Source organism: Magallana gigas, chromosome 4, assembly GCF_963853765.1.
Source record: "Magallana gigas chromosome 4, xbMagGiga1.1, whole genome shotgun sequence".
NCBI classification, from domain to species: domain Eukaryota; kingdom Metazoa; phylum Mollusca; class Bivalvia; order Ostreida; family Ostreidae; genus Magallana; species Magallana gigas.
The window spans coordinates 42,131,228-42,159,221 of NC_088856.1; the positions used below are offsets into that span (position 1 = coordinate 42,131,228).

Below are 27,994 nucleotides of genomic sequence, written 5' to 3' on the forward strand. Positions count from 1 at the left end.
TGAAACGCCTCTAGATCTCGTACTGACAAAAGCACAGTCAAGTTCTGAAGATAGGGACAGAAAGTATCAATTATCGGTGCTGTGTGAATGCCCCTCTCTCCTTCGCTCTACTCTGCCTGGAGTTTACTTTGTACTTGTGAATATTTCTTAAGTACATAGTTGAAACTGTTACTATAAACACATTAATCGATACAGACGGGGCGAAAAATGTCCCAAACACGGTGTATAGATATTATATTTATTTACACGTGTAAGTGCGTGCATTATATATAGACTCTCACGAAGCCTAGTGATATATTGAATTATTTGACTTAAGTGGAATTTTTGAATTACCGAGTGGATTAACTCGCCAGTAGATTGCTCTAGAGTGTGTTTATTTTAATTCCTTAAAGTTTTATTACTTGATTAACACCGGTCTTTTATATACATTGTATATATATGCAAAAAGAGGCTATTATTTTAGCCGACGCATTTGGGACTTCTCGAAGTCTTTAAATCTTTATATCTTAAACTATACAAATTAGCGTTGTGTATTTTAAATGCTGGTAGTATTTGTTGAATAGAGATAAGCCAACCAGTCGGTAAGAATGCATCCAGAAACTCTGATCCGATCCATTTAAAAGGGGGTGTTTATTCTTATAAAAACGCGCATCCGTGCCAAATGTAACCAAATCATGCTCGTACATTGAAGTTTGTAGATAATACACACACGGCCAAAGGAGCACGGCGGACCGCTGTGGATACACATAGAAACCAGCTTGGGCACATACCCTAGTGTATTTGACTCGGATTAAAAAAAAAATATTTAAAAGAAAAAAAATTTAAAGACAAAATCAACGCTAAACGTTGCGCTATCGCCCCGTGCGGTTGACAGCGCGGAGAAATCTAATCAATGCGGGTTCCCTAGGCTAAACTCCTGCAGGGGTTAAGTTCTGTAAATCCAAAGACTTTTTTGGCAGTTGCTGGCGGGGTAGCTTGCGGAAGGACGCTATCGAACCCGAGTTAAACCGGGTGTTGAGAGAATTCAGTAACTATGTGAACTTGGAGAATATATTTCATCATCAAGAATATTTCTTTCGGGAATCATCGTTGTTCTTTGAAGATCTCCTCGGTGTTGCTAGGTTTTTATCTGGTGTGAGGACGATACCATGAGCGGCGTGACCCTCCCCGCTATCCCCGGGGCGGTTCCCCTGTACACCCGTTCTCTCCCCAACGGGTTCGACAGCTCGAGATCCCGACCCTCGAGTAGCGGAAGTCAGTGTAGCGCCTACTCCATTGTACCCCACGTCTATTACGGTAAGGAACCACGAGGATTGTTTGTCTGGTTTTTTGGGGGGGTTTCTTTTGGGGGGGGGGTGTTTTTGGGGTTTGGGGTTTTTCATTCATCTATTTTTATTGTTTGGTTTTTTTTAATAGAATTTTAAAATTTTGTACATATATCATTTGCTACTTTTTATAAAACTAGTGTTATTTTCAGGGTGTTTTTTTATTTATGACTAGGATAATATATATAACATTCCTTTGAGGCTTATGTGATCATATTAGCCCTTAACCCCTGTGGACCTTACATCACTTTAATTCTCTTTCTGCATCGATTGACACTTTTTGTTCAAAATATTGACGTAAAATGTATGAGAAAAGAAAATGAATGAGATTTTCTATTGAATTTAAATAAATTATTGTTAAACAAATATCTATTTAGATTTTCTTAGGACCGGTTTAACACATGAACTTTTTTTTTTAATGTGACCCAGTAAGCAATACATTTACGTTTTGTAAGTATGTACTCCACAGCTCTATCATGATACAAATATCATTTTCCAAATCCTGCAAAGAGACACTTTATCAAATTTACCCCCCCCCCCCGCCCAAAAAAAACAAAATTACTAGAATATGTTGCTATGTTTATTTATTGCTAAGCTAAAAATGTAATTAATAAAAAAAAATAGGATGAGTTTGTTTTTCTAAATGTTTCCGAGTAAGGACACAAATAAACAGGCTTGTTGGAACTAGTTAATGTTTTTGAGTGGATTTAATTTTTTATTTCTACGAACAGCATATTTTTTCTGGATAAGATCAATAACATATCATTTTCAACTTTAATTTCTTACATTAAAAACACTTTTCCTTTTAAACCAAAAACCAAATCAATGCATGACAGGCGAATATTTAAAAAAACAACGTATATTTAAAAAAATTGTTATACATTGGAATTCAATTTTTATATTTAAACTTTAAACAAATAAAAAAAAATTGTTAACATCGGTTCTCTCAAAAACCATCTTCATTCGGGGTTTTTTCTCACCCTGAATAAATTAATCATAGGGCTTAGAATTCGAAGTGGTTTAAGAACATCTTAGGTTTGTATTGTTATCTTTGTGTGATTCAACATCATAACATTTAGATTCTGTGACGCAGAAAAACCGCAATCGTAAACATGGTTTTTTCGGTTAGGGAGGGGGGGGGGGTGATCTTCTTCGGAATATGTAATGAAAATTAATCAGTCCAATTTAAATATTAAGCAAAAGTTTAAAAGCTATATAGTAATTTTTCAAGTAAAAAAAAATCTCAGATTCATATTTGAGTTTAAATGATTTAAAATGATAGGGAGTTATATCTGGGAGTAAAGCTGATAAGTCATTGCATTAAGGCGATAAAAATCAAACAATTGCTCCGTTGTTCGAAGGAACCGTTTAATATTCATCTCCTGTGTACTGACACGCTGTCATCTCAATATCCCCCAGTCCGCGGAAGAATTTCAGGGTCTCATAGCAAATCATAGTCCCCGAGTAGAAAACAACAGCGGGTATCCCAGGCAGATATCCCCAAAACAAGAGGATTTTATTGATTTTGTCCTTTTTATTCCCTCTGCTATAAGTTCTCATTAAACCTTTCTGACTTTGCTTTTCCAAAAACGTCAAAGAAGGCAATGAATGCTGGTATTAGGGACGACAACCGATTCGTGTTCAATATCCCCAATGTTCTTTTCGATACTCCCCGGCAGAAAAAGACGAGCTAGGATTAGAAATAAAATATCAATATCGGACCACTTAACATTGCTATCTCTTGACAGCTGTTCGCTGACAGTGCTATTCAAAAGGGAAAGTATATACATTATATAGTGAACACTTCAGATAACATGGGAAAGTGATGAATATATGTATTTGTATTTTTTGCTTTTAATCTAGTTGAACAATAGATCCATTTAAAAGAATACAATGCTCTGTTTGATTGTTGGATCCTTTTGTTTTTCATTTTGCAGCAATTGGAAGCATAACACATGTGTGTAGAAGATTTGTTATTTAAAAATCTCATCATGGATATTTTGTTTGTTTCGCTGGGTTTATTTTGGGGGGTTTGATTTTAGTCTTGAGGGGTTTTTCTTCCTTTTTTTGGTCCAATATTAAATGACATATTCTAAACTCATGCACATTCTTTCCGGCTTTTTTTTTAATTTTGACTTTGGAATTTTGTAAACATTCGGTACAATACAAAGCCTTCAACACGCCAACTAACTACCCAAACAGTTCTACATCACTAGTGACAAAGCTCTATTGTGTAAACCATTGATTTCTTACAAGACTCTTGGGCATGGCGTTTCGGATTTACGATAATGTTTGTTTACAAATGCATTAAACTCTTGATGTATTCGCATCAGCGCAGTGAGAAAACTTTTAACTTTGAAAATAAATCGCTAATCGATAAATAGTTCACAAAGTTTCTCCGAGGTTTCTATTTCATTTTCGCTCGTTCCCGTTTTGGAAGTCTTCTAAATTGCAGTTTTGTAATGATTTAAGCGTTGGTTTAATTGAGGAAGTTTTTTTATACCTTTATGGGATTAAAATAGGCAGCATTTTTTCAACAACCCATGCATAAACTTCTGTACCAAATTAGTCATTAACTGATCTATATAGTCACTTGCTATGCTCTGGCATTTGTTTTCTTATGCAAATACAACTAAATATGAGAGAGAGAGAGAGAGAGAGAGAGAGAGAGAGAGAGAGAGAGAGAGAGAGAGAGAGAGAGAGAATATAAGCAAGCCAAAACTAGTATGTTAAAAACGGAGTGCACTGTTTTGAAGTGAGGTTTTTTTTTTAAACGAAAATAGGAATCTTTTGATAGAGTTCTCAAGCAAATGAGAATATTGAATCATAAATAACCAAATTTAATCCCTAATCTTTGGTAATGAATACTTAAATCCCTCTCAAAAAAGTTCATTTTAGATTTAAATTTAAATGTCGTGAAAAGGAAAATTCCAATTTTTTCCAATTAATTTTCCCTTTCTTTTGATCAGAGTTGCGTTAAATAGAGATGAAGAGAGCGAGAAGCTACAACCAAAGTGTCAATGTTTGAACAGAGCCTTCAACTTTGTTGAACTTTATTTAAAGATTTAATTTAATCAATTTCATCGTCTTTGATTTTTTTCTCTTACCCCTTTAATATAAACAGGATAGGGACACAATTTTAAAATTTAGGATTGTATCTAGTTTGTGCCCTTCAAGGATCATTTCGCCGAAATATCAATGTCATCGCTGCATTTTATTTTTTTTTCTTCAATTCTTGGTTAAATGATGTGTTAAGGGGTGGAAGCAATTTATGCATGCCTTATCATTTTGAAACTTGTTTACGCGTTCAAATGTCATTCTAATCTTTCATTACAGAGTCGGACTACAAATTTAGATTGCACGAACAGAGGCACATAAGCCATGACATGTCATTAAAACTCTTAAGAATAAATCGAAAGTAAATCCAAAATATATAACATCTTATATATTCTTCTTTTACAAAAAGAAGCCTGAAACCCCTGATGCTAGTAAATGTTGTAGAGACCCTAAATCTGTATTTTGATTAAGAATTTTAAGATAATTGGGGGGTCGGGGGCATTTACAAATGACAAAATTGATTGTACGGCGATTTTCTTTTTCCGTAATAATATTTCCCCAGGGTACGTAAATGTTTGCTGATCAAAATGATGGGAGCAAGAAGGGAGCGGACAAGGATTTTTGTGTGGTCAAAGATGAAATAGGACAAAACTAATACCACATAATTAAGTACTTCTCGGTACATATACACACACCACATTTATAAATGCACGGCGATTCGTATATAAAAAAGAAATAATGTCCTAAATCAAGCATAAAAGTTGCCATTCAATTCCCGCTCGCGGGATTTGTGTCAGTGTTCAGAGGATTAAAACAATGGCGATTGGTCCTTTGATAGCATTAGCTGTATACCCACCGATTATTAACGGGATTATAATTATTCACGCGAACGAGCTCGGCCTGTGACCAAGGTTAATAGAGTCCATTGTTCTAACAAACGATGGCAATTAATAAGAAACGTAGATTTATTTTAAATGGGTCTTTCTTTGACATTCCATTTTGTCTTCGTTCATTTTTTATTACCATATTTTTTAAAGATTGGAATTTCAAAACAAGACCTTGCATTCGATATTTAGATTCATCTGCCGTGTTACAAAATAGATGTATATATGTAAATCTAAATTAGTACATGTACTGTTTTATCTAACCTTACCATCTTTTTATGCCTAAATAAAAAAAAACATCTTAGGTAATTGTTTTGAAAAAAAATTGAATGAAAGATTCAATTCAGGATTAATGATATAATGTGACACGTATATGTACACATATTTGCAAACAACACATGGATTTACATCTGTAATCCTTTGGCACTTGCATTAATCCATTGCACACTTCAATGAACGTGTTGCATATAGTTGCACAACTCTAAGAAAACCATGTATTGCTTTTTAAGCATCATATTATTTTCATAGTATTAAAAAATATAAACAGTCCAAAGAAAAAAAAGTAATAATTACTTCATTGTATTTCGAGTGACCTTGATTTATCAGCAGATTAATCTATGTAAGCCATTACATGTTTGTAAATTGAAGACGAAGAAAAGACTGGGTCATTTTTTGTCGACCTATTACGCTTAATCTTTCCCCGACAATACACTATAAAGTCAAAATCCCCCAAGATCACCGGGTTATGCCGGTATTATACTGATCAATGGCGATCGCGAATAGTTCCAAAACATTTCCATATGTTACAGCAGAACAACTTTTTTTACCGACTTAGTGCAGTTTCGATAAATACAAAACACGTTTGAGCAACTATTAGGTGCTTTTTTTTGCTCTCTACTTCACAGTCCATGTTGGCGGAACTACGTCAGTTCTCAACCCGTTTTCAATTCATACCTGTGTATAGATGACAATGTACAACGGACATTTCAATCGTTTCTTTTTAATTGATATCTGTAGGATAATAGTAAATCTAAGCAATGAGCGGGGCAACAATTTTTGGTCGACTTTTTGGTCATTTTGTATTAGATTCATTATGGGGCTTTGAGACACCTGTCGATATTAATGTGGATAAAAATTACATTATAATCAAAATTCTTTTACTGGGTTAGAATTTTCAAATTTTACAATTCGCTGTTAGATAACGATTTTTGAAAATAAACGTTTATTTTTTTTAAGTTACTTGATTTTATAGTTTGTTTCTATAGAAAGTATATGTACATTATAATATGGAGGTGTCCTATACCACTTAAAATCAATTATATTCAAGTATGTATGAAATATGTCTGCATATCGTTTTTTGTGTTTTTTTTGTTGTTTTTTTTTCAATTTTAAATGTGTTCTATACTGTTTATGTGTGCATGTATTTGCAAACTTAAGGAATACAATGTGTGAATATTATATTTTATATAAATTCACGTTATCAATTGCAATGCAGGGATTTCTACGATACCACAAATGTACATGTAAATATAAAACCATACAATGCGCTTGCTACCCAGGATACATAACACATACATGTATATGTATATGTATACACCAATATGTTTGAGACTATATCATCACAAGTAATATTACAAATATTTACAAGTAAAAAAAGACCAATACTGATTATCAAAAGAAAATAATGTGAAAAGACACAGAATTAAAACATATTATACATGTTCTTTAAGTGTAATTTTTTTTTTTGCATTTTTCTAGATCATTGTTCCTTCCGCACGCCTGGTTACGGCAACACACCCGGAATCCCTCGGGCTTATTCCAAACTCCCCTCCCTTCGAACCGGAAGGGTAAGTAATTTTGCTGCCATTTTTTTTTTTTTACATCTTCAATCGTCTAGAAAACGAATTAGTTGTACTGTAGTCAAAGTTAATCCGTAAAGCCTTTATTCTAAAACCTAAGACCATTACGCACTTGATGCATGATAAACTGAAACCGATTTTGATATTTGGATTTGAAAAAATATTGCCAGTGTTGACAAATTTAAAAAAACCGGATAGTTTTCAAGGTTGGCGTTTTCAAAAAAGTTTTTTAGCAATGACACCCTGAAAAACATGTTTTCATAATTCACGGTTTGACAAAAAATGCAAGAATCACAATGACATCACACGACATCACAGAAGCGATAATTATGATTTAAAACTCTGATCAAGTATAAAATCTAATGAAGTCAGTCCCCTAACAAATAAAATGGTAATGAAACTTAGCATACGTATAAAGCTTACACCTGGCACAGCGGTTGCTACTGGCTTAATGAGATGTATATCTCGTTACATGAACGTGCTTGGAAGGTAATTATACCGATTATCTAGTTTCTGTTAATAAGACACCCGCCATATTATGTAAGATGTTCTTTAACATACGCCGTTAACTTGTGAAGTTTTTTTGATGTTCATACATGATGTATTCTCCTTGGATATAATAAACTCCCTCAAAAAAGAAGGTTATTCTTTTGCATTCGCGATTAAGGTCTCAAGATAACATTGATTAAGCCTTCCCTATGTCAAGTGTCTTTCCATTGACGGTTTGATCCGGGCTCTTTCGGCATGTCATTTTGTGTATACCGAACCCGTAATTTCGCTGTCAATGTTTGATAGAGAAGCGAGATAAGTCCGCAGTTTAAATTAGTGTTTTAGGTTAAAAGTACGAGGTATTGGAAACATTTCTTTTGATGTCCATGTGTGATTCAATCGATGGGCCTTAATGCATTGGCACTATAGAAATCGACATCTCTTCAGATTTGTGCTTTCTGAGTTTGCGAAACGTCACGAGACCAAATTTATGCACCGATTTTTACCGTCTTATCTTTTTCCGTGTCGGGTTTGGATTTGAGAATAAACAAACCATCTTCTTTCATTTTTAGATAAATGCATTTTTCATCTCCCTGAAGCCATTACATTCTTTTATCACAAAAAGCATGGTAATGCTGCATTTTAATCCCATACTCTATAAATTTTAACATATTTCTGGCTTAAGTAGACACTTTCAGGCTCTGCGAAATGCGATAAAAGGTGACCTCTTGTACACCTTCCATCTTCAATCAGATTCATTGAAGTTTTTCCTCTCAGGCAAAATCATAAATCAATAAAAATTTTAAAAGTTTTTAACAATTTAGTACAGTTGAACTAGGTCTTGTTTTAAAACTTCAAATTTGTTGTCCTCTTGCTGTTACCATTTTGTTATTGACTTTTAGTATCGGAAGAGATCTTTACCCCTCTCAAAAAGAAATTCTAGTTCTTATTTAAATTTCTACTATTTACATTTATTGGATTATTTTGCGTTTGAAAGAACCTTTGCTGCTCAAATCTTGTAGACATGTAAATAAAAGAATGAATTCAGAAAATTCATGAAATTGATTTCCTCTTGCGTCAATTTTTACTTTGCTTTGAACCTCTTTAAAAAATTATCTACGCATATGATATGATGATTCTGTCGGTAGCTACAAAAGGAGATGTAATATATTGAAGAAAATATAAATAGATATGATGTCCTTAAATGGTAAAAAACAAAATCTGTTTTCATGATCGAAATTGGTTACATGTTCCTCATTAAATCAGACATTTGAACATTATGCAAGTACGAATCTTATTTTGTCAGTTATAAGTTTCGAGGGACAAAGAATTGTCTGTTCTAGATGGCGTTACCCCGGATTAAAAGATATCTACAAATACATATAAATAGCTTTATACTCAGTTGTTCATATTGATTTGGAAGTGCGTGTGAAGTCAAGAATCATGTTTGTAGACAAATCTAATCCGGATTGGAGATAAATTTCCAGTTCATAACTTCTTGTTTCGCGCTGGACGTTCTGTTTGTTATTAATGAGTCTTGAATTCCTTCTTTGCCAAACAAAAGACAACGCTTTACTGCGTTTTGTAAACACTCGTTTCCTGATGTTTGTCAAATTCCAGTGGCGAAACTTCTTTATAAAATGCTTCATTCTTCTATTCATAAGGAGTCTAACAAACGAAGTGTTGGTATATTGTAAATTAATGAGATTCCTACCGGTTGTTCCAACATACGGTCATATTTATTTCGTTATAACCAGAGGAAAACTGTTGTCGCTAAACGTGGAAGTATTTTGAAAAAATACACAAACTTCAAACTTTGTCAGTCGATCGTGTGGCTTATTTGAATGCATTTCAATTTAAAGATTGCATAAGGTCATCGGCATTCCAATGCTAATTTTAAATGATTGTGATATTTTTCGAATTGTAGTTTTTGCCAAGTGTTAAATGTGTCTTTTTAATGCAGTTGCAAAAAGAAAACACACACACACACGTAACCTTATCTTTTTTTTAAAGTTATCATACAAATGATGACGTATGTTTTAATTCTAAAATGCGCACACAATGCATTTCAAATGCTACAAGAACATGTTGATTAGTCATTGTCCCTTATGCTTGGTGATCAACGATTACATCGCGATAATTTGCACAGGCAGCCTCGTAATCAATTTAAATTATCAGTCACATGACTTGTGTCAAGCGAGCACTCTTTTGTCTCTGTACAGATCCTGCAGCGTTTTATCTTGTCGTCGTCCTTTGTGCAGCAGATTGCAGAATGATTCACACTTTTATTCATTACAGTTAAAACCTTATTTTTGGGTCCAATTACTGTACTAGTAGAGTTGTATGTAATAATAATATCCCTAACCCTTTTCACCGTTTCTTAAAAGTCTTAGAACATATTCATCTGGTACTGACGAAACAGATGATAATTTTACCCCTCTGTAATCGGATGAATATACAGATATTTTTGTTCTTTTTTTTTTGGTTGATTTTTTTCGGAATTCGCTTGCGATGACACCAGAATTAAATATGCAAATCCATAAAAGATTATTTTAAAAGGAATATCATGTGGATAGCTTATACTTTTCTCCCGAGGATTTCGATATGCTATTGGGCGCTTGTCAACTAAATAACTCATAAACGTATCTTATCAGAGACATCGCATTAAAAAGATGTTTTCACACCTTTAACTCTGTCTCTAACCACTGAATGGGGATTTAAATCCATATCAATTGAAAATAGATATTTCTCGATGGGGGAAAATATTAGGACTCTGTTTACGTATTTATTAATAACACTTCATTTAAACTTTTTTTGCATGGATTTTAAGAAGCAAACAAATTCAGGAAAAAATGTTATGTCAATATGCAAGTAAGAAGGACACAGAATCTTCGACTTTCTGTATTGAAAAGGCATAAATATACACAACAAGTTCAGATTACAATCTTAATCATTGCATTGACTGCATTTAAATGGAATAATGGAAAAATCGACATACAGAATTAATGTATCTACAAGTAAAGAAATTGTTAACCATGTCTTAAACCGCCATGTATATCGATGTCGTTTCCTTACACACCTATAATTGGTGCGCTAGATTTCAATTTACTGTCTCTGTGTCCCAATATACGTACACGTATTCTCAATTTGGCCAATTCTATTTGTGACAGTGAGCAGTTTGCATTGGTTTCTGGTAAAGAATCCGGTTAGGATGTAAAAGGAAATATTGAAGTTAATTAAGTCGTACCAAAGATCAGCATGTGATTGCGCCGATGCGTACGTTGAATAGTCTAAAGCAGAGAAATGGAAGAAACAGCGTGTGTTCTACCCAGGTTAAACCGTGTGAATTCGCAGACAAGTGTTTTACTACGTCGTTCTAGTTCTGAGATAAGTTTGCTGGATTTGTATAGAAAAATAGCCGTGAATAATTCGGACAACCTGGCAAGTTTTTTTTATGGACGATAAATAATCTCTCTCTCTCTCTCTCTCTCTCTCTCTCTCTCTCTCTCTCTCTCTCTCTCAGAGCGAGCGGTTATCTTTTTTAAGATATTTCAAAGAAAATATAGGATATTATCATATAAAATATGTTATATATGATTTAAAATGATTCTGCCTTTTTTAAAGGACATTACACTTGTTGTAAAATCCACTCAAGCTCACTTGCGTCCGTAGTTTATTTCAAATGTTTGATCTTATGAAATGAATCGTACACATATTTTAATAAGTACCCGTATTCAACAAACAATAGATACATTGTACCAAGGCTTTATAAGTTATGATGTTAGTTATAACAAATGAAAAATAACGATCATGTATTAGATATTTTAGAGTTTACATTTCCTGAGGCACTCAAATAAATTTCGTTGCTAAGAGTTTGAGAGTTTGAGAGAGAGTTTCAGAAAGAGAGAGAGAGAGAGAGAGAGGGGGGGGGCATGAACGTGGTTTGCAGTAGAGAATATAATTTTCAAAACATGTTACATTGTAATGGCCTTCCGGGGCTTCAATATTAAAAAAAAAATTACTGTCGCCGAAAAAAAAGTGAGGGTAGTACGTGTTGTCTGGAGTTAAGGTGTTAAAATAAACAAAGACAGTTCAAGATCATCGTTTTTCTTTCAATGTAGTTTTACACCCCACAAACGTTTCTTGTGTGTGTATTTGTGACAAATCAATATTTTCGAATTTATCAGTGTATCGACCTCAAGTGCCATCGCTACCTTTTGAATGGCTTTTAATATAAGAAGTAAACACCTTAAAGGTCCCGCGGCCTTCGACTTGTATGTCCTTATTATTAGAGACAGCAAGTTAAACGTTTTCACGATCAAGAGAAAGTCTAACAGCCGACTGGATTAGATTATCACAAAAACTCTGTTTACATATGAAATTGATACACCGGTGTGTATTCGCCCAAGCCCTTATGAACTTTTTTTTCTTCAAAATGCCTACATGTACTTTATTGATTTATTTTTTGAGAAAGGGAAGTCAACATGCATTCAAAGAATAATTCATTTTGCACACGTGCCAGTGGGTAAAATCACTCATACATTTAATTTGATTTTAAGAGGATATCGAGGGAATTTTAAATCGTCTCAAAAGGTTCAAATTTGGTACATTTAATTTAGATTAATAAAAAATGTAAAGGGATTGGATTCCGAGAAAGAGTTAAAATTTTAGAATTCAAAGTAAAATCTAGGTACAGGTTATTATTTCCTAGTATATAATAACAGATACAGGAAAACATTTTTTTAAAAATTAAATTATTTGAATTTCGATAAATATCTATAGTTGCAATATAAGAAAATTATTCTGGAATCATGAAAACTTAGGTCGCTAATCATTTCAAGATTAAAAGGGCCGAATGGACAGGACCATTTTTAGACAAAATGAATCTTCTTACGACGAAGAGCTCTGTTTAAAGACAATATTTAAATCTAAAAGAAAAAATATATGTTTGGTTTTTTTGGGTTTTTTTGATAGTTAAATATTTTTTGAAATATGATACCTAAAATTTGAGCTGAATCAAATGGTTAATGTGTTGACCAGCCAGCCTCTTTAAGTAATTGATTTTATGGCGAGTTTATTTTTGTCTTTGTCCTCCTAGAAATCTGGTTACAATCCAAACACTGATATACGAGCAAGGTACTCGGCAAAATTCCGCAAAACACCAGACCCGTTCAAGAACAAACTCACAGCGGACTCCCCATTCTTAAACAAGGTAATTTATGCATCATTATTGTTGAAAAGTAATCACTGCCGTGTTACACGTATGACGATTGACTTGTGAATATTGCATTGTGGGAAGAATAATGTTCAATGGCTTATACTTTTTCAGTCAACAGTTGAAGATTGTTTGAAATGTCTACTGAAAGTTCCACACAAAAGATGCGAATCGGTAAGCAATAAAAGAAATATACCATATTTAAATATTCCTTTAGTAAATGTACATGTTTCTTTTAATATATTTTTTTTCTGTATATTTGCAGCACAAGTACATCCGCGTGGGCGGGGGCTATCGCCATGGTTACTGGTATGTCAAATGTTTGCTGGAAGAATTGGAATTGCAGAGGCAAAGAGAACTTATACTGAAACAGAGACTGGAATCTATTCGTGAGAAAAGTAAGTACGACATCATGCGTCGCCTTTGAAGGAGACCGTAACAATGTGACTATGCTTTCAATACATATAAGGTGTAGTTCATTTATATCATGTGTTGACGTTTCGTATTGCAGATGTAAAGGCTATAAAGACATACATCCGAACCAAAAGTGGTCGCCTTGTTGAAAGAATAATATTTCTCTCCGAAGAGGATTATGCAGCTTTCAAAGAGGGTAAAAATGTGCAGGACATTTTAAAAAAGTACCTGTCAAAGGACGAAGCCCAAGGCCTCGAGTCTTGGGATAAAGATGAGGTGAAGGCCATCAAGACATACGTACGAACAAAAAGTGGACGACTTGTTGAAAAACTGGTGTATGTTTCTAAAGAGGACTACGATGCTATTACACAAGGAAAAGGCGATGCAAAGGCGCTTCTGAAGAAATATGCAAAGGATGGAGAAGTGATTGAAGGCTGGGACGAAGCCAAAATGAAAACAATCAAAACGTACGTCCGAACCAAAAGTGGACGACTTATTGAGAAAACAATCATGATCTCACAAGAAGACTATGACGCGATGATCAGAGACGGAAAAGACCCAGCGGAGATATTAAAGAAATACATGCCGCTTGGAGACGGCGAAACTCTTGAATCTTGGAAAAGTGCGGAACCGATGAAAGCTATCAAAACAATGGTGCGAACAAAGAGTGGACGTCTGATCGAAAAGACCGTTTACGTGTCAGCAGACGACTACGAAAGACTTCAAAAAGGCGACGCTGATTTGAACGACATTCTTGGAAAATACATGGGCGAGGATGGCGGAACAGTAGAGGGATGGAAGAAGGCAGACCCAACGCCCATGAAAGTCGTGAAAACGTACATCAGGACAAAGAGTGGGCGTCTGATTGAGAAACAAGTGCTTCTGACCGAGGAGGAATACAAACAATTCATGGAATCAGGCGGTAACCCAGATTTCCTCAAGAAATTCATCGAACTGGAGAAAGGGGAAGTAATCGATTCATGGGAAAAGGCTTCCACGGTGTTTTCTGGTGGGGACGACGAAGAAATAAAAAATGGTAAACGGTTATGGTTTCTAAAGCTTTATTTACAATAGAGAATAAAATTTTAATACCATATATTAATCAAAAATATAGTAGAAAGTGTTCGCAAAGTGTGACGACTTTTTCATTTTTGCAAAAGTTTTGAATATGAAAGATGAAATAAAATATCTTAATGTGTCAAACACATCTTGCCCATTCTAATCTACAGCTTTGTGTCTTAAGTTTAGAAATAAGACACCGTAAGTCAAACTAACATTATAGATAATAAAATACTAACACTGAACGTTCATTCTGAATTCAGCAAAAGAGGGACAGAGAATCGTGGGAAAAGACGGCACAGTGTATGAAGTTGTAGTGGATCCTCTCACAGGAAAAAAATACAAGAAGTAAGCCACAGGGCGGTACTGTCAGTCTGTGCTGACTGCCCATTTCTGTTGTATTTATTGTTGTGTGTCGAATCGAACAAATAATTGTGTTAAGATTGCATTTATTGCCATTTTTACTGTTCTGTTTGCTCTTTCAAAACTGCTTCTTTATTAGATTTTAAATTTGACAATAAATAAAGAATAGCATTGTGGATGGGTAATATATTATCTGTCTCTTTTTATTTTGTTTTCCTCAGTAAAACAAATATTTTCTTCTCTCACTTGAACCTTTTACTGGTATTTTGTAAGCTTATCAATGTACAAATAATGACTATATGGAATTGTGCTTGTTATATGTTTATAAGTAAACAGATCTCAACATTTAAGACTTTTTAAAATTACCAATAGGAAAGTTGGCAAACAGTCCGATATTGACAGTGGCTTTGAGTCTATGCAGAAGGGCAAAGGAGGAAGGGGACGCAAAGGTAAAGGAGAGATTGACCATGAGGAGACGGCAGAAGAAAGACGCGCGCGCAAAAAAGGGAAGCGTGACGCCGGAAGTGACAGCGAGTATAGCTACAGAAGCGTGTACAGTGCAGGGGGAACAAGACACGTTCGGAGAAGGCGGAAGCGGGCGGACGGAACGCGCAGTGGAAGTGAATCTTATCACAGCGATCAGGATGCTGATGGAGAGGCACGGCGCAGGCGCAGGAGACGAGAACGCGAACACGCCGGAAGCGCACACAGTTACTACAGTGTCACGAGCGAGGGTGGCACTCGTCACGTGATGCGACGACGCAAACGCGAGGATGGCACCTACAGTGATCCAGAGTCATATCACAGTGCTGACAGCTTTGAGGCAGGCGGACGAATGGCCGATAAGAAAAAGAAAGAGAAGGAGAAGAAGGAAAAGAAAACCAAACAGAATAGAGGCGGCGAGGATAGTGATCACAGCTACTACAGTGAGACAAGCGAGGGAGGAACGAGGAGAACCTTAAGGAAAAAGAAGATCAGAGACGCACAGGGTAACGTCATCGGCTACGAAAAACCTAGGGAGTACGACGAAGGTTGGTATCAAATGATAAAGACTGTTTTTTTTCTTGCATTTTCAAAGTAAGATGAATTGTGCTGTTGTATTTTTCTAATAAACCTTTTTTTTCTCTTGTAGATGAAATCAGGTAAGAAAGCTGTTAACACACTTATTTATTTAATGGTGCTACATGTAAATATTTTTAACTTGGATACTGGTATTTGAGAAAAAAATGAATAAATATTGTTGTGCTTGTTAGTGTTTACACTGAGGTTTCGGACGGAAAAGGCGGGAAAATGAAGGTGAAGAAAGAAAACCCAAACAGCAAAAAGGCAAAGGCCAAAGCCGCAGCCAAAGAGGCAGCAAAAGCCAAACTGAAGCAGAAGTACGGAAAAGATTTTGATCCCGTATTTAGTGACTGTACAACGGATGATGATGACGTTGATCTTGAGAATATGACGGAAGAAGAGAAGAAGGCGTACTTTGAGGGAAAGGCCAAGCGTGCGGCCGAGCGAGAGAAAAGAAGGAGGGAGAAATACGGGGACAAATACGATGAAATGATGTCCAAACATCAGGAGTGAGTCAAAAATGTCCTAGATTGTTACATCGTTGCTTAATTGATATTTATGCGTGTTGTCAAAATATTCACAGACCTTGCTCATTTCGAGGTCTGAAATTAGCGTAAATCCGAAATCAAAGCACGGGATTTCACCGTTTTTAGGGTACTGTTTTTGTTGTTAACTATACTGAGCACAGAATTGCTAGCTATTAAGTGCGAAGCGTTTTATTGTACATGCAAAAGCCGTTTAGCTACATTTTAAAAAAAATCTTCAGTTGTCATTAATTATCCAGAAGTCTCTTTAGATCAGATAAAAGCCGTCATTGACTCAATTCATTCGAACAAACTTTAGCCCATCTTATCCATTATTGAAGGTTTTTTAAACTGTGTCTCTTATTCAGCGAGGGATTTTTAAAAGAAAAAAGATCAATGTCGAATCTTAAATGCAGATATTGCATAAATTATACACACGGGCTATTTGAATTAAATAGCCACGATTTCTTGTTTCACTTACTTAAAGTTTCAACTGGTGTATATCAAGTTTTTTTTTAAGAACAATTAGACGTAAATGTTTAAATTTCAGTTCATTTAAGCATTATATTCTACACAAGTTGCTGATCAGATTTACATTCAAAGATTTCTTCAATTTTAAAATTTCAAACTTTTCATACAGACAGAAAAAACTCTTGGAGAAAGAAAAGAAGAAAGCTGCTAAGCTTGCGGAATTGCGAGAGAAAGGCTTGATCTCGCCTTCATCGGACTGGACAATAGATTCAGACACGGGGGAACCTCTCCGCAAGAAGGCTAAGTATGTGTTCGTGACCACCCCCAGGGGCGGCCTTAATCTGCCTGTCATTTGCTAAATACGGAACGTGTCAATGTTATAACAAAGGATGACATCCCTTGCATCTGTTAAACGACCCAGTTATTCATTTTAATAATCTCCATTTATCAAAAAAACCTTTATTCGGATACCTAAATATAGATAACATCGCTCTAGTTTTCACAGTAGCATACACACGCTTCTATTGACAAATCGGGGTAATTAAAGATCATTAAAATTCTTTAATCGTTTCTCGATGATATCTTACATTAAGATTCTCAAGGATTCATTTGACATTCAACAATTTTATTTTTGGAAAGAAAAACATTTGTTTGAAAAATGAATGTTTATTTCTATTTAACCATTCTAATGACTTATCTTTTAGCAATATCAAAAGACATAGTTATAACACATAAATCATTTTAGAAGATTTACGATCAGCTCATTCATTTCAAAACAGCATACTTTTCCCCTCAAAAATACATATATTCATTTGATATATTGACGTTTTGCTCATTCAATTTAAAGCACGATACTTTTTTCTGAAATAAATGCTTTTCAACGTTAAAAATAAAATTGTGTATTTAACAGAGAAAAAGTAAAACAAGAGCGAAAGGAGCAAATAAAACGGAAGAAGTTACAGGAGGCGCGAGAGAAAGGCTTAATCAGCCCGTCATCTGATTGGACGCTGGATTCGGACGGGGAACCAGCTAGACGATCGGATCTAGTCAAGTACGTTTACATGTTCTTAAACAAAGTATTGGCGTTGAAATTAACAACTTTAATAATGATGAGAAAAGTTGCTTTTTTTCTAGGAGATATGATGTAGTTTTATTTAGTTTGAGAATGATTGAGTTTAAAAATGATAATGACTATAAAAATGTTTTTGTTTATGTTGATGATGATGATGATGATGATGATGATGATAACAACAGTGACGATAATGATTTTCTTGATGATTCATATATTATGGTAATGATATTATAATGAAACACGATGATACATTGTAATCTTAAAACATTTATTCATATCAGACAAGGCAAGCGCCCTCCACCAGAGAAGGGAAAAGGAAAGAAGAAGGGCAAAGATGGAAACGAGGCTGATGATGAAAGTGAAGAAGGTAAAATTTTAATAATATTTGATAATAATCCTTAAATTTCTCAGATGTAAATTGTATCAGGACAAGTATATTGTACATGCATTGATTTAGTTTAATCAATATTTCAAAAATATCAAAGTTTTCATAAGAATTGCCTTGCAATAATAAAATAAAGTATTTTTTCTGTTTATATCATTTTTTTATTGTATATGCTAAGTACATTTATCAAAGATGAACTAACAGCTATTCATACAGTTTTTCATTATAAAATACATGTAAAATACAAATCTTTCCTAAACTATTGATATGAAATAAGCATTCACCATAGAGAAAGTTTCAAACAGTTACATGTACATACTAAGATTAATGAATACGATAAACATGTATGATGAGGTTACTGTTGATGCGATGTAACCGCAATATGTATTCATCCCAATATTGAAGACAAATACCTTGGTTCTTAATGAAAATACGAGTAAAATATCGCGACCTGTATGATTTCTGCTGCCTAAGAAACCGATGGATCAACATACAAATACAATATTTTTTGGGAGCAAAGCCATTTTTAAGGTATATACACAACATTCAGTTGTACATGTATTTGGAGTGCGTACCTTTCCCACCGGATGTGGCGTGTTTTTCTTCAGTTTGCACCGCGCCCTTGGCGGCAAAAACTTCTGCATTCCCAATCTCATTTAAAATCAAAACCATGTGACTAACACTCTAACACGAGATATGCGATGCAAAACATACGTCTAACTGTTCAATTCTTTAAAAAATGCAGATATGATAAGATGATGGAATATTTATTTGAAATTAACAGGGTGTTTCAAAATATATCTATATACACAATGCTACTTACAATTTCCTGCACCTCTGTAAATGAATTTGCATGGTGTGAAAAGTCACTATTCACGATTTACTTCCCTCTCTCTCTCTCAAAGATAATGACAATGAAATGCTGAAAAAACAATAACTGAAATAAAAAGGAAATTTTTTCAAATTATAATAATCAGATACTAAAAATTGAAATTGCTTTGTATGATATAATTCTATATTAATCTTACAATTTCTCACCTTTTTCCAGAAGTTATTGACCCCATTACGGGAAAAGTCATAAAAAAGAAAGGCAACAAAGGCCAAGACGAAGAGTTCGATTACGTATGTATGATAGTTGCGTCATGTTATTTTTTGTTAAATTTTCATATCTTAATTATCTATGGTAGCTATACTTATCGTAATTTTCTTGTAGGAATACGATGACAAAGGTCGAATAATAAGAAAGACACGCCGAAACCCGAAGGTAAATTTCAATTTATGTTATAATATTATTTTTGTTGATCAAAATAAACAGAATAGAAAATAGCCGTAATCAGGAAGGTTTTTAGCTGATAGAAAGAGTTTTGATACAAAGTATATTTTTTATAAACAAATAAACGTAAACTCGATGAATATCTAGAAAAAGTATTGAAAAAACGAAGCTTGCTATAATTTTTTTTAAAAATTGTAATTAAAATATTAGTTCATACCAATACGAAATACAACATAAGATATGCTTCAGTAGATAAAAACGATGACCAACAATAACTGACTTAGAGGTTATGATTGTTCTCACCTTAAGTGTATAATGTTTATACCCTCTTTACAGCCTGGTGATAATGACGGCTCTGACTACGAGTATGAATACGGTATGAAAACTACTCACATAATTGCAACATATCGGAATAACTACTGCAACATAAACCTATCTTACAGACCTTTACTCTGATATCCTGTTATTCCTGCAGATTTTTTTGTTTAACAAAATGTGTCTTTGTTTCGCAGATGAGGATGGAAATATGAAAGTAGTCAAAAAGAAAGGAGGACAAGTTGTGGGTAAGTAGATTTCAGATATATATATAGACCATTGATCGTTATTAAGCTGTTGATCGTTTTGATTTTGATTATGCGTTTGCTTTTGTAAGAAGAACAGTTAATTGAAAATCAAAATCATTGCTTTTAAAGTATTATATTATTTTTGACTTTGATAAAAGAAATGAATTAATAATGAACACAAAATCTAGAATTAGTTATAAATATAAATAATATAAAACAAGAATATTTCATTGAAAGGACATATTATATACAGTAATAATTCAAAGAAAAGATAAAACTCTTTTGAAAAACAAAATATCTAGAAATATTTTATTTTAAAGTCTAATGCCCCTTATATAAAAACACTTTCAGAAGATTCAGATGAAGAGCAGTTTGAGGTTGGAGCAGACGGCAAAATTCGCCTAAAGGGAGGAAAGAAAAAGATTAACTTGGATAAGTTAACGGACGAGGATCTCCGACGATTGGGAATCGATCCCAACCTGTCCAAGGCGGAAATCGCCCGAAGACTCAAGGTATTCTGCAAAATTTTGTTTTCAAATTATCATGCACATTATTATTATTAATATTACAAGTTTTATTTTATTCGCTGATCAACTGTATGCGGAACATATGTGTATAATTTTCATGTTGCACATGTGTAAATTATATATGTTAAAATGTATATGTTGAACACATATGTTTTCGACATATACAAATCGAATGTTATATATTCATTTTACATGTGTTGTTGTAAGTGGATAGCTTTTATTCCAATAATGTATAGGATTTGGCCTTGTGTATTTTGATGTATGATTATATATATTAACTGCTTCTCACGCAATACTCATTACGGAGACTGTGAGTTAGTGCACGCAATATGATTAAATATTATAAAAGTATTTACGGCGAAGAGCGGTTAATTGAAAATTGATGCTCTTGTTTGTTTCAAATGGGATTTAATAACTATTTCTTTCAGGAAAAATTCGGAGACGATATTGACATTACTGCTGGAAAAAAGAAAATTGGCACAAAGCACGCAGACGAATACTCGAGCGACGCCGACACAGATGACCTTGCGAATGACAGCGACCTTGATGTTGAAACATGTAGGTCAATAGGTCATATACTGCAATGCTATTTATCTTCTTTTTTCAATGGACCTTTTGAAACTGTTTCTTCTCATCTTTCATTAATGGGTATAAAAGCATTCTTTGTATATAAAAGGCCCATTTTATAAGACTTTAGTATTTAATGCACTGCTTTAAAAACGGAGCCATTTAAATGTCTAATTTTTATATGGGCATCGATAACTTCGATTATTTAGCAATGATAGAAATGTAGTAAACATTGCAATTTGATATTTTAAAATCCTCTGAGAAGAGAGCCTATTTGATAAAATTATTTGTTCTCCAACATATCAAATGCAAACTACGGAAGAAATAATAGCTAATAAGTTTAAATTCCTAAATGTTCTCATACATTTCCATTTTCGTACCTGGGCTTTCAAAATCGTTCAGTAATGTCTCATTATATATATTATATATTGTCTGTATTTCATTGTAACTGAAAACGAAACATTTTTTATGATTTACTATGAAAAACACAAACAGATACTGTGGAAAGAAATCATTCTATTCCTTTTATTGACAACAATGAAGTAAGTCCTGTCTAAAATTTACGATCATACAGAAAAGAAATGTTCAATGTACCTGCATAGCAAAAATCTCGTATACAAGTAACTTGTGCCCTAGGATTGATTGTGCCCTAGGATTGAGGAATTTTATATTGTAATTCATTCACAGCTTAAGATTATATCGTAATTACGGACCTAGTGACTCACACATGAATACACTTCGTTGCTATTAGAAGCTATCCCTAGCCTCGTAATGTCTGTCTAGCCCCTGGCAAAACCTGTGTCTAATTCCCTCTAGAGCTGATGCGGTGCAGTTCAATTCTTAAATCGATAGAAGAAAAAACAAAAACAAATAATCGGCTTAACCAGATTGTACTAGTGGCCGTTGACAAAATCCATGCATGTGCCTTTGCAGTTTAATCCCTCTTTTGTTTCAATCACTTACCCCCTCTGAAAAGTCTAAAAGGTTAAGCTCTGTATTTCACCTTAGAGTTCAGTTTCAGTTCCGGTTTTCTCTGGGTCTCTCTGTTGTTACGATCTAGAAGAAAAAAAAGTGATGGACATAAATTCTCAAAACAAAGAATAACAAAACAAGAGAGGCATACAGTCAAAATGAGCGCAAAAAGTCGATCTAGCATTTGCAGTCATGGGAAAAAGACAAAAGTCGTGAGTGTAGTTGTGTATTATGATACTAGTAAAACTTCTCGTGATGTTACTTCCACAGTGAGGGGCACCAAACGAGTAAATGTGAAGCTAAAGAAAGGGGGCCAGGAGCTTATTGAGCATATGAAGAAGATCATCGCACACTCGGACATGAAAGGCGATTACAACCGAATGGACGAAACAGGTACATTACTTACATGTGTAACAGGTGTTTTGTATCGCTTAAAACTTTTTTAGAGGGCTTGATGTCTTACCCACTGTTAGATCTGTCTTAAATCATTAAAAATAATATGTTTGGTCAAATAAATTAGCATGAAGCAAAGCAATTCCATTTAAAATTTCAATAGTTTCCTACATCTTTAAACGTGACTCTATGTATAAAGCAGCAGTTTATATATACAGTATGGACACTCGCCTCGATCATACATTTGGCTATAATAAGAAGGGTAATGAAATTAGGAACGTATTTTAAACTGAGAAGTTATTTTATTTAAGCGGCAGTCAAATATTGCATGGCTTTAGAGGGTATGATTGTGTAGATTAATGACTAATTTATATAAATATTTAAATTAAACAGGAACGTAGTTTACTTCTTTTACAAATCATGATGACTTAACGATACCCAGTGTGTTGGAATTATCAGCACATTATCATAATGATCTTTTCTCAGTTAAGTTTCATTTATCTTCGTTTAAGCAATTAAGATAAACCCCGTTTAAATCTTAACAATCTTTGAAACATTCCATTTATTTTGAACCTGTTCTTTAAAATGCGTAAGATTAACTGTATCAGAATTTATGCAGAGTGTTGAATGACAGGGGAATTAAAGTATATTGTATCTTTTTGACCTTGCAGGAGATATCGACTTCGTCAGTCACTATAAACTCGTTGAAAACCACAAAATCGATGGCTACGCAAAGGCGTTCGTCGTCGAAGATGGCGACTGGGATACCGTGTTAACTTACAAGGTGAGACTTAATGTGACTTCTCGCACAAAAGATCAAACTGGTTTAAAAGGGTTGGGCTAATCACAGGGATATCTCAAACTGATCCTTCTTCCTTAGTTATTGAATATCTGCTCTGGCGTTTCTTGCAATTAGTTCTAAAAATAAAAGACAACTATTGAGTTACATGGGCGTATTGCTGAAAACTGCCAGCGAATCTAGAGTTTCATGTATCTGTTGTACGGATCAATTTGACCTAAATGACTTTAATTGAAGTTTGAAGACAAAACTTTCCATTACATATGATATACTATTCTATACATGTACATTCTTCTCTGTATTATCTAGAAAGTTATATGACAAGATGGGGTTTTGCCATTAACGAGTTGATTTTGTTTTTATTTTTTGATTATTGGACATTTGCCCATTTTTAATATAATTAAAAGTTCAGAGGTATCTGATTAAAATGCAATAATATTTTTGTACGTCATTCTCATTTCTTATTTCTCCACAGGAATCTCGAATTGCATTGGAAGGAGTTCCCACAATTCAGCAAATTTCAAACAAACAATTAGAATACGTTCTCAAGGTGTGTTTTGGGAAAGTGTAATGACATTTTAAAACAATGAATTGTTGTAAAAAACAAACTTGTTCGACATTAGTCAATTATGAAGAAAGGACAATAAGAGAGCATGGTTTTAGATAGATTTATGGTAATCTTTTTTGTTTTAAAACAATTAATACACCGAGAATTAAATAATTATTACAATTAAACTCGCAAATAAGAAAATCGAATATGTAAAAATATCTTAAAAAAAAAAAAAAAGATTGTACATAGACATGTTTTTTATCTACAAACTGTGGTGTTCTTTTTTAGGTGCTAAATCTAGATGATGCATCGCAGATAACGTTCAGAATGTTTGCCGTCGTATCAGCATTATGTGAACGGGTCACTTCCATGGAGTATGTATCATAAATAATTTATTTCTTGGCTCTTTACACACTAAACTCCAACATATATCGCATTAAATTAATTTCATAATAAGTTAATTTTGATAACTATATTGAAACTTTCCAGTGAAAATTTTTCCTTTTTTGACCTTATTAAAAGGGAAGTAATTCAATATTTAAATCTTAGTTAAAAGAAAAAAGAGTATTTTCTCTATGAATCTTGCAGTGAAATTACAATAAAATACAAAATGGAATACTTTTTATCTATTTTTTTTTTATTGAACTTTCACATATTTACATACCAGAGTATTGCACATAAACATAACATAGATATATAGTTGCAATGTATACACATCCATGTATAGTATTTGTTTGCTATATGCATCCAATATTTAGATATTAAGTATATGTACATATACATATTACTCTTCAGAAGAGTTACACTATAATTTGAATAATTAGTGGTATATAATGAATGTGAAAACGGTGTTTTTATCTTAATTTTGGGAGGCATATGAGAAAAAGGAATTCTGAGCATTTACTTACAATATGTTTAACGTTTCTTGAAAAAAATGTGTTTGTTGATAATTGTAGCCCAGTCAGTAAGCACTTGCTGGAGATCTGTGACCTGATCGACATTCAGAGAAAGATGGAGCTTTACAAGTCCATGTTCTACTGCAATATCGGCTCTGACACGGACACCAACTACATAAAGGCCGACTCACTACGCATCGAGTTGATAGCCGGCGGGTTAAACTGGAAGCAGCAAGAGTTCATCATGGAGAGACTACAACCAAATATATTCATGGAAGTAAGTACAAATCAAAACTAAATTTCACCTTTTTACATTACCTTCTTGTTCAGTTTCTGAATGCTTTGTACAAAAAATGACCTGAAAAATAAAGTACTAAATAGTTACTGTTAAGTGGTTCAAAATCAATTAGCTTAAATTCTTGACCGATGGGAATTATAATGGCAATGGGTTAAAAAAAAAAAGGGGGGGGGTACATGTACCAGTATGCAGGATATTCAAAAATGAATTTTAAATGGTTTATTCAGATTCAGTATTAATGACCTTTATTTGTAGATTTCCTTTCTGGATTACTTAGTTTATGTGCCACTGTTCTTGTCCATGCATGACAATATATGTGAAAATCCTCTGGATATGTCTGACAATAAATATGATAAGAAGCTACGGAAACCTTCCGGGTCCTACCGTCAAAGAGATATGAATCCTCCGGACCAACCACTTAAAAAGACCTCCACGTTCCAATTAAAGAAGCAAGCTCAGGATCTCATTGAAGGCAGAATAAACAAAGACCAACTTACGAAAGAGAAAGTGGAGTTATTGAATAAGTATGCCACGTATGTACATTGAGCGGCATGAAGTAACACCGCTTTTTTGTGAACTTGGATTTGTTATGTTGAGCTACTAGTTTAGTTGAAATGCATCAATGAGCCGTTTTAGTAATTCATAGTTAAGATGTATTACATCAATTTCCCTCTAGATATAATTATAGGACAACGATTTGTATGGTACATGTACATGTAGTGGTGAACTTCGTAAGGTACATAAAAGAAGAGTTACAAAAAAAAGAAATAGCAATTTCTATTGGTATTAAAAGGGCATGTAAGTCAACAAAAATAGTTCATTTACATGAATGCCAAGCCTGTACAAATTTATGTATAAGATATGTGCACCATAGGAAGAAGAAATAAATAATTAAGTAAGTATCAAATAAATACCAAATTACAGCAAAACAATTCTTACAAAATTAGCTGATGTCTTCTAATTTTGTACAAATATATGCATGTTAGATATATATATATTTTAACTGAAATTCTAATTTGAAACATATATCATATAAAAACTGGCAAATTGCAAAACGTATTCATGTAATATACTTGTACATGTACATACATCACATATCAGATCTAACTGCGATATTTTTACGACGATGTTTGGCTACGATGAAATTAAAAACTTATATATGTAAAAAAAAAATCTGCATTTGCCCTTATATATTAATTTTAAGCTGAATTTGTGGTATTTGGGAATTAACTGTGATGTCATTCTTGATTTGTAGAATGTGTTCCTTTAAATGACATGAAGTTTAAAAAAACATTTAGTGTGTATTGTTATGAAGCTGATATACTTAACAAATTATACATGTATTGTTGATCTTAGACTTACACTTCAACTTACACTTGAACTTACACTGTGAATGTTTTGAATATTACATTTCAGCTTGTGTTGTCTCCTTAAAGAAAGATATTTCATAACTAGATTCTTTTTTCTAAACTTATTTTTTCTAAACAAGATTAAATCACAAAAAATAGATTTGAATTAAATTCCCTGTAACTTAATGCATCTGGATGCTAATTTATGAAGCATGCAAATGATAATGGAAATAATCTGCACGAGTGTGCCATACTTACAATAATTTGAAGAATAAATTTACGACTTTTTTCTAATTAATTAAAGAAAACACAACTTTTGACGATAAATGTTTGAAATTTTGATTTTAAAACAACCTTTTTTATTTAGTATTACGTGTATATCATTATGTTTAAGAACCCTTATAGGTTTATTACTAGTAAACAGACAATTGAAATCTTTCATTTATAGAGACAATACGAGCAAATCTCCAAATTCCAAATCACAGTAAGTAACACATGTATCACAGGGGTAAAATACACGGTCGAAATAAAAATCGATATACATGAATATAAGGATAATTTACATTGGTCACCATATAAAAATGAATCATACACTATAACGATAGAAAAAAATATTGACATGCGTTGTTTCGTAAGAAATGTCTGTTCTTTTCATTTGCAACTCGATCTTTTTAGTGAAAATTTTACAATATTTAGTCTAAGTGAAACGATGAATTTATCACCTTTGCTGTGTTTTTTAATCAATTTTTTTCTTGCATTGTAGTTTGCCAAACATCTTTGAGGAAAAGCCAGTCGTCGTCAAACCGCAAGAAACACCACAGCCAACTCTAGTTTATTAATTGAACATTAAAAAAAAAACCTTCTTCAGTCAAATATTCAAATGATCTTAATGCATTGCTTCAAATCATATTACGAGACAGTCTTTTAGCGACAGTGAACGGATACATTTCATTTCTGTGCGTAAAGTTAAAAGTCCATTATGCAACAGACATTCTATCATCTATTGCATACTAATTTCAATTTTATTTTTAAAAAAATTCATTATGTTATTCTAAGTTCTTACATGATGTTATCACATCACATTGTTCACTGATCCATTCTGTTGGGGGAAAAGGTTTATCCTTGTTTCTACATGGTAGAAATATTGACATGAGTGTGCATATTTTAAAATTAATTTCGTGTTAATTCTTCTAAGAATAATTTAATAACAATCTACTGGGTTTTCTATGATGATTTTAATGACTTTTCGTTATTTTTCGTATTTATTACTGTTGCATACACATCTTTAAATTATTGTTTTTAAAAGCTGATTCATTCACTTTTGATTGCATCTATATGTGTGAAAGGCTACGAAATAATTTAAAATAACACAAAAGTTTGCAGCAAAGGTTTTGAAAGTTTTAATAGATTTCTATTTATTGTTTCATTTATTTTTTTTGATAGAATCATATTTTTAGTCTTAACAAAAAAGGGAAATAAAATCCGTACGTATAGTCAACAAACTGTAAAATTCCCGATTGGTGCCAAATATTATACATATGCCTTACATTTAGATAGTTTTTGTACGTGTCTGATATGTTGTACTTGTATAATAAAGTTTGAAAATAAATCTATTGACAAAAACTCTC

At 33.4% G+C, this 27,994-nt stretch overlaps 1 protein-coding gene across 1 annotated transcript; it reads left to right on the forward strand.

Annotated features, from left to right (window-relative positions):
• The first annotated feature begins 651 nt into the window (after positions 1-651).
• On the forward strand, positions 652-27,992 carry LOC105326108 (ankyrin repeat domain-containing protein 11). The gene is made up of 26 exons (XM_066082483.1): positions 652-1,296; positions 7,025-7,113; positions 12,713-12,826; positions 12,944-13,003; positions 13,095-13,227; positions 13,341-14,279; positions 14,566-14,650; positions 15,038-15,700; positions 15,919-16,236; positions 16,892-17,026; positions 17,633-17,773; positions 18,076-18,161; positions 19,228-19,301; positions 19,393-19,443; positions 19,789-19,828; positions 19,965-20,015; positions 20,367-20,527; positions 20,971-21,100; positions 22,352-22,474; positions 23,146-23,258; positions 23,749-23,823; positions 24,112-24,197; positions 24,780-24,996; positions 25,273-25,550; positions 26,815-26,850; positions 27,130-27,992. The coding sequence occupies exons 1-26, from the start codon at positions 1,149-1,151 to the stop codon at positions 27,203-27,205; spliced, it is 4,422 nt and encodes a 1,473-aa protein (XP_065938555.1). The 5' UTR covers positions 652-1,148; the 3' UTR covers positions 27,206-27,992.
• The last annotated feature ends 2 nt before the right edge of the window (positions 27,993-27,994 follow it).